The 17,474-nt window shown below is 39.8% G+C and overlaps 1 protein-coding gene across 2 annotated transcripts in view; it reads right to left on the reverse strand.

Moving 5' to 3' along the window:
• The window catches only part of ILRUN (inflammation and lipid regulator with UBA-like and NBR1-like domains), a 90,687-nt gene that overhangs the window by 15,240 nt on the left and 57,973 nt on the right, over positions 1 to 17,474 (reverse strand). Inside the window, exon 4 of one of the 2 annotated variants that reach the window (XM_081141227.1) lies at positions 4,694 to 4,797. In XM_081141227.1, coding sequence (XP_080997353.1) covers positions 4,694 to 4,797 — 104 coding nt within the window. Of the gene's footprint in view, positions 1 to 4,468; positions 4,798 to 17,474 lie in introns of both variants that reach the window. The other variant, XM_081141226.1, reaches the window with a different exon arrangement.

Raw genomic sequence — 17,474 nt, forward strand, 5'->3', positions numbered from 1 at the left:
TGGTTGGTGTCTTATTCTTCTGAAAGGCCTTCTTAGAAAACATTTAGAGATTAAAAGAATTACTGGCAAGTAAGGAAAAGGGGTATCTAATTTTAATAGGACTTATTTTTTCCTTCCACACCTCCAGAAGTTATTTTTTCAATACTTTCACATTGTCTAAGCAGAAGCTATCTGGGCCTCCAGAATGAGTCAGAGAGCTAGAATTCATGACAAAGCTAGCCTTGAGTCAACAGAGTGAGCACCTATCCTACTGTGACTGTTTGTCCTCTGAGATTCTTGAGCTAATCACATAAAAATGGTTTCCTTAAAACAGCACCTGACCATCACCAATACTTGATCTGACTGTTCACCTGAGACAGGTCAGCCACAATTGAGCTGACAATGAGGCCAGCCAATTTATGAGTCGTTGGAGCAGGTCCACATATACTTACTTTTCTGACTCCCTCTGACAGCTCTCACACAGGGGAGGGGCCAGGGCCCTCTGGGTTGTGGGATGGAGCTAGGGCTGGTGTTCCCACCCAGAGCTTCCCCCCCAAGGAATGAAGCACTGAGTCCAGAAAGCTAATGGTTATGCAAGGGCATCTAGGAAAGGGCTCCACGGGTGTCCAGTTCCTGGCACTGACAGATGTGCCATTATGTTGACACATCCACCCAGCCCTCATAGAGCAGGTGCATGAAGCAATCTTTTCATTTCATCCTACCAACCTTAGCAAGTTAAACTGTAACTATGGAGGTAGCAGGAAACTATCTGCCTACTAAAACTGTGGTCATGGGCTTCCAAGAGCATCATGTTCTTTCCTAAACTTAATGGCAGGCAGGGAATTCTTTAGAGTACCTCAAATCTATTGCCAACTCACTGATCCCTGACACCAGGGCATCAGGTACTCCTTCTACCCAGCCAATAAAGATGGCACCTGGGAAGAACTGAAAACACTTGCCCCTTCTCTAGAGCCCCAGGGCTCTCTTGCATCCTTTCTACTCATTCATAAATAAAAGGGTGCTATTTATAAAAACCACATAGTTTATATACCCCAAGAGTTATAAAAATAGCTTTTATTTTTATCAAATGGGAAAAAAAGTTACTACTTAAAAGACTCAGCAAACACGAGAACTCTTCAAAAAGAAGATGCCAAAGGCAATCCTCAGTTTAAATATTAGAGCCACTTATCAACTCTGCTTATTTCGACTCTGCTTCCTTCATGCCTTGATGATAACTGGTACTCAGTTAATGCTTTCGCTCAACACATTTTAGTGATGTGGCACCTGGACTTGAATCCCAGCTCTGTCTCTCACTAGCTGTATGATACTGGGCAATTTACTTAGCCCCTCGGGGCTTTTCTTATCAAAAAATGAGATGAGGCTTGTAATGTATGTGGCAGCAAATCTGGGAACACAGAACAGTTAAAAATACCTCTAATCTATACCTGATCTCATCACTTTGTCAAGTATACCATTCAGAACCTCAACATTTAAGGCTTTTCTTATACACCAACCAAGCATGACACATGGTCTTGATTGAATCCTGGTCTGAACAGATGAACTCTAAGAGACATTTAGAGGCAAAGAAATCTGAATGTGAACTGATACTAAAAAATATTGGGAAATTATTATTAATCATTAGGTAAGTTAATAGTATTTTTAAAAGTCCTTATTTCGTAAAGATGCATATTCAAGTGGCAAAATGTCATGAGATATATATAATTTCCTTTTAAATATTTAAAATATTTTAGAAAACAAAGGATGGCAAATTAACAATTCTTAAACCTAAGTAATGAGTATACAAATGCTTATTATACTATTCTCTCCACTTTTCTGTACATTTGAAATTTTTCAAATACAAAATTCCAACAAAGCAGTTTTCTAAAAAAAGAACCTCAAGCATGCCCACTTTTAAAAATAAATCTATATCTGAAGCCAAACACAGATGTTAAGAATTATAAGTTATCCCTCATTTAAGGTATCTACTAAGTATAGACCCACTTTTTTTCAAAGGCGTTATTATTTCATCCACTGTCCCTCAAAGGAACACAGTAAAACCAGCAGACTCTATCTCCCATCGTCTATTATGCACCTTCTGACCTCACAACCCTTCCTTGTCCTGCCCTCAGCACTTAAACTGTTCTCTACACCTTTACTCTTGTCTTTCCACCTGCCCATTCTTTGAAAAGCCCTTTCCATCAACTCCACCTCTGCCTTTTGTAACTCTAACCTCCAGGCATACACAAAAATTATACATTTGACTGTTGTTCTCTACTGACCAAACTCATAGTTGTCTTGACTGAACTGTATGCCTGTTTCATCACTTCTGCTGTGCTGTAAGCTGCTGGCTAGCAGGGGTCACTTCTTTTATTCTTCAAGTCTCCTACTGAACAATGTATGCTGTTCCACGGTGAGCAAATCTGTTAATAAATACTTACTGATGACTGTTTACACCTGACCCCATTCCTTAGGAGCCAAAGAGGTGGAACTGACTCAACTTTAGTCAGAAATGCTTCCAGAGAACTTTGCTGGACGTTCACATAAGTGCTTTATGAGTAAGATTCCACTTAAAGTAAGAAAAAAAGGGAAGCTCCAATTTCTCTTTGGGATCCAAGTGCCACATTCTCAATGCATTATAGCCAATAGTCTCCTTGAATATCAACTCCAATGAGAACCTTACTCTATGGTTCTTGCAAGTGCTACTTCTAAATGATCCCACAGCATTCATGAAAAAAAAAAAGTAGGTAACATCCCATGAATTCAACAATCTTAAGAAATATCTCGATAGCCTCAGTCCTTCCACAAAAGCAGTATGCTGAGGAACTCAACTGAGACTGATAGATAATCCATTCTGACAGTGCACCCCCACAAACACACCAGGGCCAGGGCAAACAGAGCTGATTAAAAGGCATCAATCCCTAAAGCCCTAAATGAAAAGAAAACAACTAACAGGTTCACAACCCAGGAAGAAGAGTGCAATGCCCTGGCCAGGAATGCCAGCCCTCTATCCTAAGACTACAATGATGGCTGAGTCAGGTAGTTCGCAGTTGGGTAAAGGGCTTCCATTATAGAAAGCAATGGAGCAACTAACTGGTTTTGCCTCCTCCAACTTTCATCTTCCCATGAAACTTAACTGCCTCAAGTTCCCGTTCTAACAAGGCATTCTAGAGCTTGGTACCACCCAGAACAGTCATACTCTGAAGGATTAAAAATAAGAAAGATAAATCTGGAGCAGTAGGGACTTAGAGAAAATCTTTGATTAAGTGTGAAGATGTGAAGTCTTTCCTCAAATACAGGCAACTTACTGGCTTATCAATTTCCTTCTCCGATTTCCTGGAGAACTAACATGACTCCTCATAATCCTTTACGACTATTCAACCAACCAATAAATCAACCCTATGCTACACTACTGCTAAATGAAGTCCCTCTTACTAGACCATGTGACAAAAGAAGATTCACATCACCAGGTTTGTTTTCTTAAACTGCCTCTTGTTCTAGATCATATATAATGCATTGGTCAGAAAAATACCATTCTTACAAAACAAAGCAACTTGTCCCTCAAATAAACATCAATTTTATTTTTTAAATTTTGAGGGCGAATGCCAACATGAAGCTAGGACAGACTTAACAGTTATATAATTATATAGGTGGGATGCTGGGCCTAACACACAGCATTATTAATCAGAGCAGAATGCACAAGAATGCTCACAGGTCCCCACCATATGAACCGCCTACAACAGTGAACTCTTAGCACCAGGAATTTATTCAACCAACCAAAAACCAACATCCAGAAACCAACATCACCTCAGCAGTGTGTGGAAAACACTCTTAATCAACTGGCATAAGGAGAAACAGATCAAGGAATCAAACACCTAGAAGAGTGTCTCAGAACAATCATAAATTTAAAATCATGGTTAACTCAACAAACAATTCTCTTATTTCCCGCACGTGAAAAGTCAAAATATCACTTGGGCCACTCTGGGTTGTAGGTGACATCAACAGGAAGACATGCATACAGGTAAATAAAGTGAAAGCCCAACCATAATTAGGATAATTGAGCTTGCCTTTCTCCTCAGAAAATAAACAAACAAAAACAAAAATCCCACCCAAAACCAAAAATTCAAAGTAGAAACCAATTCCAAAGGCATGTTGTTGTTGCTCTAAGCTCAGTATACATTTAAAATGGAAGCATGGCTGGCGATATTTTGACTTTCTTTTCTTAAAATGTAAAGGTAAAGAACTTTGTTCTTTCAACACCCAAACCAGAGCAGAGAGACAGTAGTAAATTATAAATGTGGATGAAGTAATATCCACAGGACATAAAGATGGGGGGGGGAGGGGAGAAGGGGTAGGTTTTGAGTTGTTGCTGTTGGCAGGAGAGCTAAGCAGTCTTAAAGAACATTCTAGGATTCGAGGTTTGCCATGAAGGGGTATCACAGATCCCAAGGCCCACCACCTACCCCTTCTCCTCTTCTCCAAGGGCACCTACCTTACTGTAAGTCACTACTGATAAGTTGTTTGCGTGACTGCTGGGGGACAGATTTACAGAGTTCTGTGAGAGTCTATTCTCATCTTGCTCGGTTTGGTCAGGAGCAGGAGCCCATGTGTTTTTGCTGATCGAGTCGAACTCGGAACCCCCAGGGTCTTTTAAGTTGTTTTCATCTGATTGTCGGTTCTTTTGGGGAGAGGCAAACGGGTTGAAGTTTCCTTCTACCTTGCGATGTGGCTGTGTGTTGAACTCCGTTTCGAAAGATGACAGCTGCTGCGTTACTCCTAAAAGTCCACCCACCTCCACACTGAGAATCACCCAGATGACATCTGAAACAAAAAGACAACTCATGTCAATGACAGATATACCCTCAAGGCCCAAAGCAGCTACCTCTGAGAACCTCAACCACCACTCAAACCACAGAAGGTGTTCTATACACTAGTTTAGAAGCTTGCTGATAAAGTTGTACAGTATATTTACACTGCATAAAGTTCTACATTTTTGGTAATGTCAAGTTCAAACTCTGGTACAAATTCAGTAGAGGTCTGCAGTTAAGAACCATGAAACTATTTGTAAAAAGGTTACTGGTCGATTCTGATGCACAGCCATATTTGGAGACCATTACTCCAAAGAATAATCATCAACAGAAACCTAAAAGCTATTTTCCCAGAATTATAAGTTCTTGGTGGTTTTTACTTTATTTAACATGTATTTAACTCAGAAAACTCAGGGCAGGCATAATTCTTGAGTCAAAAAATACTTATAATTACTAAAATTGGAACTTATAGATTGCCCCTACTGCCTGGGCAATTTAGAGTGACCATACTGTTCAAACTAGGTCAACTGAGAGTGAAAGAGGGAGCTATTAGTAATTGCACCAGGACACAAGTAAACCAGCATTAATTCTGACATATTAGGACAGATATCACCCTGGCTATTCCACAATCTATGTGAGCAAAAATTTAGTATGTCTCAGATTTTCTAAAATAATCTAATTTAACACAAACGTTACCTTTCTGTCAGATAGGGAAACCCTACTATCTACACTGAAACCGTAAGAGATTTGTTTTCAAAAGATGCACCACAGAACTTTCATCCTAATTCAGTTCTTTATTTCCTCAACTACTCAAGCTAAGGGTTCAAAAGGAGAATAAAGAGACAGTTTCTTCTCTGTTCAGCACCTCAATTCAGAGAACAGTGGCATCTACTTTCCTGTTGGAAGATTTTCGAAACACAAGCTACAGAAAGGCCAAGAAGCATTTAAGTGTGAACCCTGCTGAAGACAAATATAAAAAATTGTCCAGACTCCTAAATAACTGCTGTAAGGTTGATAGGAAAAGGCAAATAAACCTCATCCGTTAGCTACATGAAAATACAGATAAGTAAAGAGGATAGTGAAGGAATTGAAGAAAACCTCTTGGGCTGTCTTTATTCTCAATTTTCAATTTGGGTTCTCTATCTGAAGAGGGGATCTTTGGGTGTCAGAGAGCCATAAATACTCAATTTGAGGTTAGTGGTTTGAGAGCTGTATTAAGAACTGGATTCTGTTCAAACGACTATGAGCCAGAAACCTAGTAAGTGGAGATGCAGTGACATCTGCTGTTCACTTCTAGAAATAGCAACTCGTTTCACCTCGAGAATAGGAAGCTAAAGCCTAGACTAGCAGCATTAGCAGGACTCACAGGAATGGGCATCTTAAGACACACTTGTCATTAAAGCAAATGTGAATCCTCGTGGAAACTAGTACCATAAAGTTCTATGTGTTGATTTAACACTGTAAGCCAGGATATACAGTGTGCCACTTCACTCAGAAATCTGGGACAGTGCCAGGTATGGTGGGTCAGGGGACTTTCACTCAGGGCTATAAGTGAATTTCATAAACCAATATGATGTGGGCCTTAAAGAACAACTCAGTGCAGGCAGCCAGAGGGAGAGCTATTCCACGCTCTTCTGTCCAAGCTTTCTAACCAAAAGCAACATTCCTTTACTCTACTGTTCATTTTTCCCAAATGAATATGTCATTTCACAGTACATTAATTCCTACTTGTTGTCTTCCACTCATTTTCCAAATCTTTTTGTAAGTACATGATACGTGTAGCATACTTAGCTACAGGTCACATGCTTCACTTTCTTAGCTAAGGAAACTAAATGCTTATGAGAAAGGACAGTCTTCTGAAGGCTGTTATCAGTCAGTATATGAGACTAACATCCCCCCACCACCACTCTGAGAGCTAAAGCTTCTTTTTATCCTCACTCGAGGATATTTTCCATTGCTTTTCAGAGAGAGTGGAAGGGAGAAAGAGCGAGAGAGAAACACCAAAGTGAGACACACATTGACTGGTTGCCTCCCGCCCGCGCCCCTATCGGGGCTGGGGATTAAGCCTGCAACAGAGGTACGTGCCCTTAACCAGAATCAAACCTGGGCCCCTTCAGTCTGTGGGCTGACGCTCTAACCACTGAGCAAAACTGGCCAGGGCTAAAGCTTCTTTAATATAACTCACTGGGCCTTACCATACTTACTTAACACACTGCACTCTTATTCACCTTGGCTACTTTGCTGTACTGCTCACACACTCTACCTAGCAGCTGTAAAAGGAGTTATCATTTAAGAAGCCACTGATTTATAAATACCAACAATAAACACTCCAATTCTGATCCTCCAAAGTTATTACCATGATGGGTCATTAATGAAGAGCAAAACATGCCTTCTACACTATACAATGAGCCATCTTGGCACTACCTCTAGACCTCACATTTCTAAATGTGCTCATCCCATGTATTGTATGTGCGTGCGCACGCGTGTGTTTAATCAAATAAACAAAAAGGGTGATAAAGATGGACCCAACAGACTAGCTTCAGAGAGGTTGGCCATTCCCAATTCTTGCCTTGATTACTGAGATGAGAACTACCAGCCAGATATTTTACTGTGTCTCTGAGGATAAAATCACAGCTGTGAAGAATCTTAGGGGTCATCTAATGGAACTGTTTCAATTTCAATGTAAAGGATCTGAGGTCTGGAGGTAGAAGAGATGGGCCCAAGAACTCCCAGCTCTCAGTACAACTTTTTAAACTCACACTGTTTCTTCCCAACAGCAACTTGGAAAGCATATCCAGGGAACTAAAGCTATAGTTAAGTCAGTTCTACTTCCTAGGACATAGTAGCTTTACCAACAGACATATGTTCTTTGGTGCCAATATCAAATAAATGAGCAAACAGAATGTCCTAGAAAATTAGTTAAGGAAGTAGAACCAAGGGCTAGGCCTACATAATCAGGAATTAGTAAGCAAATGGAGAAACTGATTTTAGAATATCTCACTTTAAGGTGATTTTTTAAAAGCTCCTGATCCTTTAGAGCTAGAAGGTACTGTAATGTTATTTCATTCAACTCATCCCTTTTACATATGATAAAACCTTTAATAATTAAGTACAGAGTTGGGACAATTTGGTAAACAAACCAAGTACCAAAGTATTGGATTACATCTCAAAGTATAAAATAAATATACATGAGTCCATAGTTATATAAATGACTAAATGGGGTAGAAGAGACAAACTTCCTTACAGAAGAATTCCAAATTCCAAATAATATATACAGATGCTCCCCCTTCCAAGAGGTGGGGCTTAATTCTATACATCACCAACCCACCTTGAGGGTGAGCTAGACTTAGTGATTTGCTTCCAAACAAGAGTAGAAAACACAATAACTTTATCCTGGAGAAAATGACAAAACTACTTGACCAAGCGATCATGGTTAACATCTTCAGTGAAGTTATACAAATTTCAAGTACCCGGTAAGGCATTTCCCCTCTGTAGTATTCTTCCCCAAACCCATAACATCAGTCTAATCATGAGGAAAATATGAGACAAACTCAGATTGGGAGCATTATAAAGGACACTTGATAGTTTTCCTCAAAACTACCAGAGGTCATGAAAAACATGGAAAGATTGAGGAACTGTCATAGACCAGAGATGGGAAGACACAAATAAATGTAATGCGGTACCTAGACTGGATGCTTGAAGAGAAAGAGGTAGTGAGTGGAAAAACTGATAAAATCTAAATAAAGTCTGGAGTTTAGTTAATAGTAATGTTTCAATGTTGGTGTCTTCATTCTAACAAGTGTGTGATGGTTATGTAAGATGTTAACAATGGGGGAAACTGGGTATATGGAAACTCTGTATCATATTTTGAAACACCACTATAAGCCAAATCGGTTCAGAGTAAAATCTACTAAAAGAAATTAGTATAGCACTAAAAATTGTCTTTTTAGGCATTAAGAGGTAAAGTTGTAACAGAGCCAACGCAAACCATTCTCTCTGTAGGGAACTGACTACAAAGGAGAGGGCTTTCATCCAGTAGTGGGCAGAACAGGTCGTAGCAGGGCAGGGAAGTGGGGTCCATCACATACTCAAGTTCTTCAGAGGCCTTAAAAAGCCCACCTTGTCAACTGTGCACGAGTCACTCCTATCTCCAGGGAGACTGCTCTTTTCCAGTGCAACTCCTCAGAAGAGCATTAAGGGCCAGTTAACATTCTTCAAACAGGGGCAACAGTATAAAAGAACCATTGCCTTGATGTGGATATTGGGCTGAGGCTGCCTAAATCTAAAGCCTACCTCTGGCCTGCACAAGAGGCCATCAGAAGCCACTTAAAGCAAGCAATAACTGTGGCACCAATAGGTTCCACTTCGTCTGGGCTTCCAGAGGGGAAAGCCAGGGGACTTAAGAAAGCACCACTTTCAAAAATCCAGTTTACAGGAAACTTCAAAGTAGTTCAAACTGTGGCTAGGACTAAAATCTTGCAGGCTTCTGATGTCTAGAGCAACCACCCTGGGCTTGTCCCCAGGAGCTGAGAGACAAGAATACCAGTAAGACAGAGACTGGCTTAGTTGGCATATACATGGAAGATTACCATGGAGGTCACTTGTAGATTTGGGGGTTGGGGATTCAAATCCTTCCTAAAACTCAACACACCTTCAAAGCACAACAGGAACCTCACATTTCCCCTGAGGATTAAGAAACAACTTGGGTCTGGAGAGGTAAACAGGTACCAGTCAGTTGCTGGGCCACAAGCTATGGGCTTACATTTCTTCTCTGGGGGAAAGCTGGGTATGTATTGCCTAGCTTGAGTAAAAAAGGCTTGAAAGGAGAAAGTCTGAGCACTGGTCGTCTCGTGGACTGAAACAAGTCCCAACAGTGCATAGGTCAATACTATGAGCAGGTCTCCACATCTTTTTGTCTGTCTCTTGGAACTACTAAGGTAACAGTGTGTATACCACTTTAAGAAGGCACTTCCAACTGTCCTTGCACTGGTCTGCCTAGTCTCAACTTCCAGCCTGCATTTCCACATTATTTACTCAACACAGTAGCCTTGCTCCCATCACACATGCCCAGGCAGGCACTCAGATGCTTTTACTACGTCTGCCTCAGCATCTAAGGGAAAACGGAGAGGCAGGCACCACTAGTCATCAGCTTCTCAGAGGACAACTCCTGATTTCTGGGGCTTAGGCCCCATTCACAGCATGTGACTGCTGAAGGCCTGACCTCTAATCAAACACTGCTTCCCTGCCCATCCTCACTCCCCACCTCACCTTGCCAGAAATGTGCATTAGAACCTTGTTCCTTAGTTTTGGTATTATTCTCAGGAATTTCCTTTTAAAATGCAAATATCCCTCAAAGGAACATTAAGCTACCTTAACTTCATTATCAGGTCAACCCATGGGCACAAGTTCAAATAGGGGAGAAGAAAGAGAAGCCTAAGAAACAATACTGGAAGCCCAGGTGAGATGAGACAGTGAAGGGCCCCAGGTGCCCATCAGAGAAAGAGGGGCTCAGAAAGCGAAGTGGAAATGGCAATAACAAATAAACTATTCCTATTTCACAATTTTTCCAAATCATGCACTATTTAATAATCATGAGCTTTTACCTTAAATGGGGGAGGGTGGTAAGTATAGCAATCATTTAATTGGTTATTGGCTTCAAGCCTTAAGATTCAATGGTTCCCTACTTCCCAAATCCATTAAGAGTAAAAACATGTCACAAAAGACACAAAAGATAAAAATCAGCTCAAAATGAAAAGGAAAAAAATAACCCTGCCATTAACTGGGCTGGAGGAACAGACACAGATAAAGGCAGGATCAAAGTTAACAGAAAACATTATTTCTCCCAAGGTCATACAGCAGCTGGAATAATGCTGTAACAGCCTTCTCTGAGTGGCTACTGCTTTCTTACCAATGATGCCTCCAGACCTGCTTTGTTACTGAGGATACCCAATTACTAAACTGCCCTTGCCTCATGACAGTACCCAAACCCTAATTAATCCTCCCTTCTAATCCTGCCTCAGAAACAGCAGTCAACCCAAAATTGATCCCCACATGCCTGAGAGTCTCTTCAGCAGAAACCTCAATCTTAAAAAAGCCTCTTCCTCCTTCCTCTTACTGCAATGGAGGGATCAGGTTGTCACCACTTGAACCCTTTGATTGATCTTAGCATTACTAAGAACAAAATAATTTTGAAAAATAATAAAGTTAGAGGTCTCACAGCTCCTGATTTCAAAACTTATTACAAAACTACAAAATAGTGTAGTACTGGCAGAAAGACAGACATATATACCACGGAACAGAATGGAGATCTAAGAAATAAACCCTCATATTCTCATATTTATGGTCAAATGGCACAAGAGTGCCAAGACCATTCAAAGGGAAAGGACAGTCTTTTTCAACAAATGGTACTGGGAAAACTGGATATCCATATGCAAAACAATGAAGCTGGACTCACCTTACACGAGGGGTAGGGAACATCCCGCCCATGGGCCACATACAGCCCATGAAATCATTTGGATTAGCCCTGCCAAAGCAACCGCAGACAGGACTCGAAATTCAATAAATCTAGGAGCTTTTTTCATAGCTAATTTTTAAGTTGATAATTCTGTATGACCCACGAGTGATGCTATAAATATCCAAATGGCCCTTGGCAGAAAAATGTTCCCCACCCCTGCCTTATACCATATACAAAAATTAACTAAAACTGGATCAAAAACCTAACTACTAAGAGCTAAAATTGTAAAACTCCTAGAAGAAAACAACAGGAAAGCTTTATTGCACTGGATTTGGAAATTTTTAGGTATGACACCAAAATCACAGGTAACCAAAGTAAAAAGATAAATTGGAATACATCAAAATTCAAACGTTTGTACATCAAAGGACCGATCGACAGATGAAAAAGCAAACCATGGGATGGAGAAAATATCTGCAAATCATCTATCTGATAAGGGGCTAACATACAGAGTACATAAGAGAACTCTTACAAAATAAAACAACTTGATTTAAAAATGGGCAAAGGAACTGAATGGACAAATTGAATGATCAACAAGCATATGAAAAAATACTCAACCTCACTCATTATTAGGGAAATGCAAATCAAAACATCACACTCACTAGGATGTCTACTATCAAAAATCAGAAGATAAGTCTTGGTGAGGATGTGGAGAAACTGGAACCCTTGTGCACTGCTGGTGAGAGAGTAAAATGGGACAGCTGCTATAGAAAACAGTATGGCAGCTCCTCATAAAATTAAAAATAGAATTGCCATATGGTCTAGCATATATTCCACTTCCAGGTATACACCCCAAAAAACTAAAAGCAGGATATTGAACACATATTTGTATATCTCTTTTCACAGTAGCATTATTCATAATACCAAAAGAAACACTCAAAGTATATGCTGATGGATGAATGAATTAAAAAAGTATGGTCTCTACATACAATGAAATAATTAAGCCTTAGAAAGGAAGGAAATTCTGCCTGGCTCAGTGACTAAGTACGGCTCAGTGGTTGACTATCAACCCATGAACCAGGAGGTCATGGTTCGATTCCCCGTCAGGGCACATGCCCAGGTTGCTGGCTTGATCCCCAGTAAGGGTATGCAAGAGGCAGCCAATCAATGATTCTCTCTCATCACTGATGTTTCTATCTGTCCCCTCCTCTCTCTGAAATCAATAAAAATATATTTAAAATGTTTTTTAACAGAAGGGAGGAAATTCTGAGTCCTAATACAATTTGGATGAACCTTTAAGACGTCTGCTAAGTGAAATAAGCCAGTCACAAAAGGACAAATACTATATATAATACCACTTATGACATATCTGAAGTTAATCAAATTCATAAGACAGAAAGCAAAATGGTGGTTGTCAGAGGAAAATGAGGAGTTATTTTTTAATGGGTACAGTTTCAGTTTTGTAAGATGAAAAAGAGTTCTGTAGATAGATGGTGGTGACAGTTGCATAACAATGTGAATGCATTTAATGTCACTGATGTATACTTTATAAAATGGCTAAGATGGTAAATTTTGTTCTGTGTATTTCACCACAATTAATTTAAAAACACACAATCGTTATGTTAGTTGCTTAAAGTTAACCACTACTATATTATGTGGCAGAATCAAAACCAGATGTCAATTCTTTTGAACCCTGGTCTAGTGCTTATCTACAATACCCTGCAGCACTCCTTCCCCATCCCCTAATCAATTTTGAGAGTTCAGTCAATCAGGAAATAGATAATACTCTTCCTGTAGGAAAAGATGGAAATACTAACATCCTAATAATTTAAACTTCTGTAGCCTACTAATAGAGCATAATCTGAGTGGGTGATAGCATAAGTGCAGAAAATTAATATAGCATGAAAGTACATTTAAGCAACTTAAATTACTACCTTAAATTTCAAAGTACGATTATGTTTAAGAATAATGTAGGAAATGAAAACTATAGCTACAGGACATTAAGAGCCAAACTATATGCAACTGGCATAAAATATAGATTAAAAATGGCATTTTAACAATCATTTTGGCATTAACGTTGAAAAGCACTTAAATGTGGCAGTGGATAAAAATGGATTAACATTTAAATACTGTACCCTTTATATGCAAATAGGTAGAAAAATGGCTAGTATTGTTATTCCTTCACTACTTCTGATGAATTTCTCAACCAGTTTGACTGGGACACACTGGTGCCTCTCTCTCGCTCCCTCCCCTTCTCTCTCTCTCTTCCCCTCCCTCCCTCTCTCCATTTATTTTTTAAATCCTCACCAGAGAATATTTTTTCCACTGCTTTTCAGAGAGAGTGGAAAGGGGAAGAGGAGGAGAGAAACATCGATGTGACATCAATTGGTTGCCTCCCACATGCCTCTCCTGACCCGGGCGGAGATCGAGCCTATAACCAAGATATGTGCCCTTGGTAGGAATTGAACCCAGGACCCTTCAGTCTGTGGTCCGACGCTCTAACCACTTAGCAAAACCAGCAAGGGCTGGTGCTTCTTGATATCTGTAGTACTTTCATCAAAGGGTAATTAAATATAGAAACATTCAAACAGAAGCATTACAAGTAAATATTTAGTTCAACAACCATAAAGTCAAATTTTAGACTAACAACGGATTTACTTAATTCAACCTTAAATATATTTTTTAAAAAAGAAAGAGGCCACTCCTGCCCTGGCTGAGTTGGTTGGAGCATCACCCTGTATACTAAAAGGTTTCAGATTCAATTCCCAGTCAGGACACATACCTAGGATGCAGGTTCAATCCCCAGTCAGGGTGCAAACAGGAGGCAACCAACTAATTGATGTTTCTCTCTCACATCTATGTTTCTCTTTCTCTCTCTCTAAAAATCAATAGCCCAGCTGGGCGTGGCTCAGTGGTTGAGGATCAACCTAGGATCCAGGTCATTGGGGTTCGATTCCTGGTCAGGGCACAGGCCCGGGTTGCAGGCTTGATCCCCAGTCAGGGGGTGTGCAGGAGGCAGCCGATCACTGATTCTCTCATCATTGATGTTTCTCTCTCTCTCTCTCCCTTTCCTCTCTCTGAAATCAATAAAGATATATTTTTAAAAAATAAAAATAAAAGTCAATAAAAAACATATCCTAAGGATTAAAAAGAAAAATCACTCCTCTTGGTACACATGCTTCTAAGGTGAGGTTTAACTTAGGACTCTGACACCTTTCCACAGAATTACTATGTATTTTTTGAGTACTTAACAGCATCATAAGACATAAGCCCCATCTGTCTTTCTTCAGAAACTCAAACCCTAACTCTAACACAAGTAGGGCAAAAGTGTGCAACAGAATTACTGATGAGAGTCAGCACTGGTGAAAGCTTTCTGGCCTAGAGGTTTCAGACCATGTACCCTGTATTAACTCTGCCCTGCCCCCCAAAAGGACCAGCTTTGTTTCTGGCTTCAGGGAAACTGCTCCCATTCAATATCATTATCCTAACTGGACAAATGCTGGACCAATGCAAGAATCACCAAAACAAAAAAGTAACCCCTCCCTCTCAACATTCTCTCTAAGGAGCACACACCACAGGCATCACATTCACTAACAAGTCTCAAAGACAGGGATAAAGCATACTTCCTGAATGTTTCTTCATCTTCTCCCCACCTTGCCACCCTCGTTTTTTTACTTTCTTCTTCATTTCTTTGGTCTGACACAACTTTCCCAAGCACCCATTCCTCTTCATTTCTACTGTAGGCCCTTAAAAGGCCAAAATATTTCCCAGGCTTGAATCTGAGCAAAGAGTTTTGGGGAAATGATTATTCATCCCTAGACTGAAGCAGGTATAGCAACATCCACACACAGGGCACCTTAGGGCTCACTCATGGCCATCTACTTCCCAATCCTACAGAAGGAAGTCAACCTCACCACCCTCTCACATCTGTATGATGCCCTCTTTGACCTCTTAGTCTGGGCCGTGATACATGACAGTCTGCTGCTCATCCTTCTTCCAGATGGCCTGTGGGTGTAAATATTCCTCAGAGTACTATCACTTCAAATCTATCTCCCAGTCTTTCACATACAGAACCCCGAAATCATGCTAAACTGCACCAGTCATGCTCAACCAGAGTTTATGCTTATTTATTGCAATCTGAAAATGTGGAACCTTCTCCACCAATCTGAGTCTACTTAGTTAAAATGTTGCATATTTGCAAAAGTCCTTCTAAGACCATTTGAGAGCTAGAAAATTGTTTCCTAATGTTTATTTTTCTTATTGAAGAGATGCATTTTAATACTTTATTACTTTTAACACTTCATTTATTTATTTAAATTTTTTTGAACTTTTTTGAGAACGAGAGAGAGGAAGGGAGAGGGAGAGAGAGAGAAACATCGACTGGTTGCCTTCCGTATGCACCCCAGCCAGGTATCGAACCCACAACCTGGGCATGTGCCTTGATGGGGGATCGAACCGGCGACCTTCCAGTGCAAGGAACAACACTCAAACAACTGAGCCACACCAGCCAGGGCAAGACTTCATTTTCATAGTAGTTAATGGTTCACAGCAAAACTGAGAAGATACATAAACCCTCCGCTTCCATAAATGTACAATCTCCACTATCAACATCCCACACCATAGTGATGTATTTGTTACAACTGATTAACCTACACAGACATTTCATTATCACCCAGGATGCATTTTTCGTGTTATACATTCTGTCTTTTGAGTAAATGTATAAAGACATGTATCCACCACTACAGTACCATACAAAATATTACTGCCTACAAATCCTCTGGGCTCTGCCTATTTAACTCTCCCTCTCCCAGCCCCTGGCAACCACTGATCTTTTCACTGTCTCCACAGTTTTGCATTTTCCATAATGTCATATAGTTGGAATCAAACAGTATGTACTCTTTTCAGGCTGGCTTCTCTGTCAGTAATATATATTTAAGTTTTCTCCGTCTTTTCATGGGTTGGGAGCTCATTTCTTTTTAGTGCTGCTAAGTACTCCATTGTCTGGATATACTGTAGTTTATTCATTCACCGCTGATGAATATCTTAGCTGCTTCCAAGTTTTGGCAGTTATTAATAAAAAGACTATAAACATGGTAAGAATATTGTAGTTTTTTAAGACATGATGTTCAGCATCTTTTCATAGATGCTTATTTGCCATCTGGGTATCTTCTTTGGTAAAGTATCCCTCCAACTCTTTTGCCCTTTTGAGTTGTTTGTTTTCTTATTGAGTTTTAAGAACTTTTTGTATATTTTGGATAAGTTCTTTACCAGATTCTTTTTTAAAAATGTTTTTATGGATTTCAGAGAGAGGAAAGAAGAGAGAGAGAGAAAGATAGAAACATAAATAAGAGAGTCATCCCTCAGCTGCCTCCTGCTCACCCCACACTGCGGATTGGCCCGCAACCCAGGCATTTGCCCTGACCAGGAATCAAACCATGGCCTCCTGGTTCATGGGTCAATGGTCAATGCTTAACCACTGAGCCACGCTGACCAGGCCCTTTATCAGATTCTTTTGCAAATTTTCTCCCAGTTTGTGGCTTGTCTTCTCATTCTCTTGACACTGCCCTTTAGAGATCAGAAGTTTCTAATTTTAATTAAGTCTAGAATATCAATTCTTTCTTTCACAGACTGTGCCTTTGGTGTTTCATTTAAAAAGTCATTGCCATGCCCAGTCATCTAGATTTTCTCCTGTGTTTTACGCTAGGAGTTTTATAGTTCTGCAGTTTACAATTAGGTTTATGATCCATTTTGAGTTACTTTTTGTGAGGAATTGTAAGGTCTGCATGTAATTTCATGTTTTTGCATGTAGAGGTCTAATTACCATTTGTTGAAAAGACTATCTTTTTTCCAATGTATTGTTTTTGCACCTTTGTCAAAGATCAGTTGATTGTATTTGTGTTGGTCCATTTCTGGGCTTTCTATTCTGTTCCACTGATCTACTTATTTATTCTTTCACCAATACCGTACTGTCTTGATTACTATAGTTTTATAATAAGTCTTGAAGTTATATGCCCCTCCATATAAAATTTAGAATTGTTTATTAGTTTCAAGAGGTTTTTTTGTTGGTTCTTTCAGATTTTCTACATAGATAAATTATGTCATCTGCAAAAAGAAAAAAAAGAAATGACAGTGTTATTTCTTCCTTCCCAATCTGTATAACTTTTATTTCCTTTGTCTTATTGCATTAGCCAATATTTCCAGTATGATGTTGAAAAGCCAACATTATAAGCCAAGTGGCC

The sequence above is a fragment of the Miniopterus schreibersii genome (genome assembly GCF_964146895.1).
Source record: "Miniopterus schreibersii genome assembly, chromosome: 6".
NCBI classification, from domain to species: domain Eukaryota; kingdom Metazoa; phylum Chordata; class Mammalia; order Chiroptera; family Miniopteridae; genus Miniopterus; species Miniopterus schreibersii.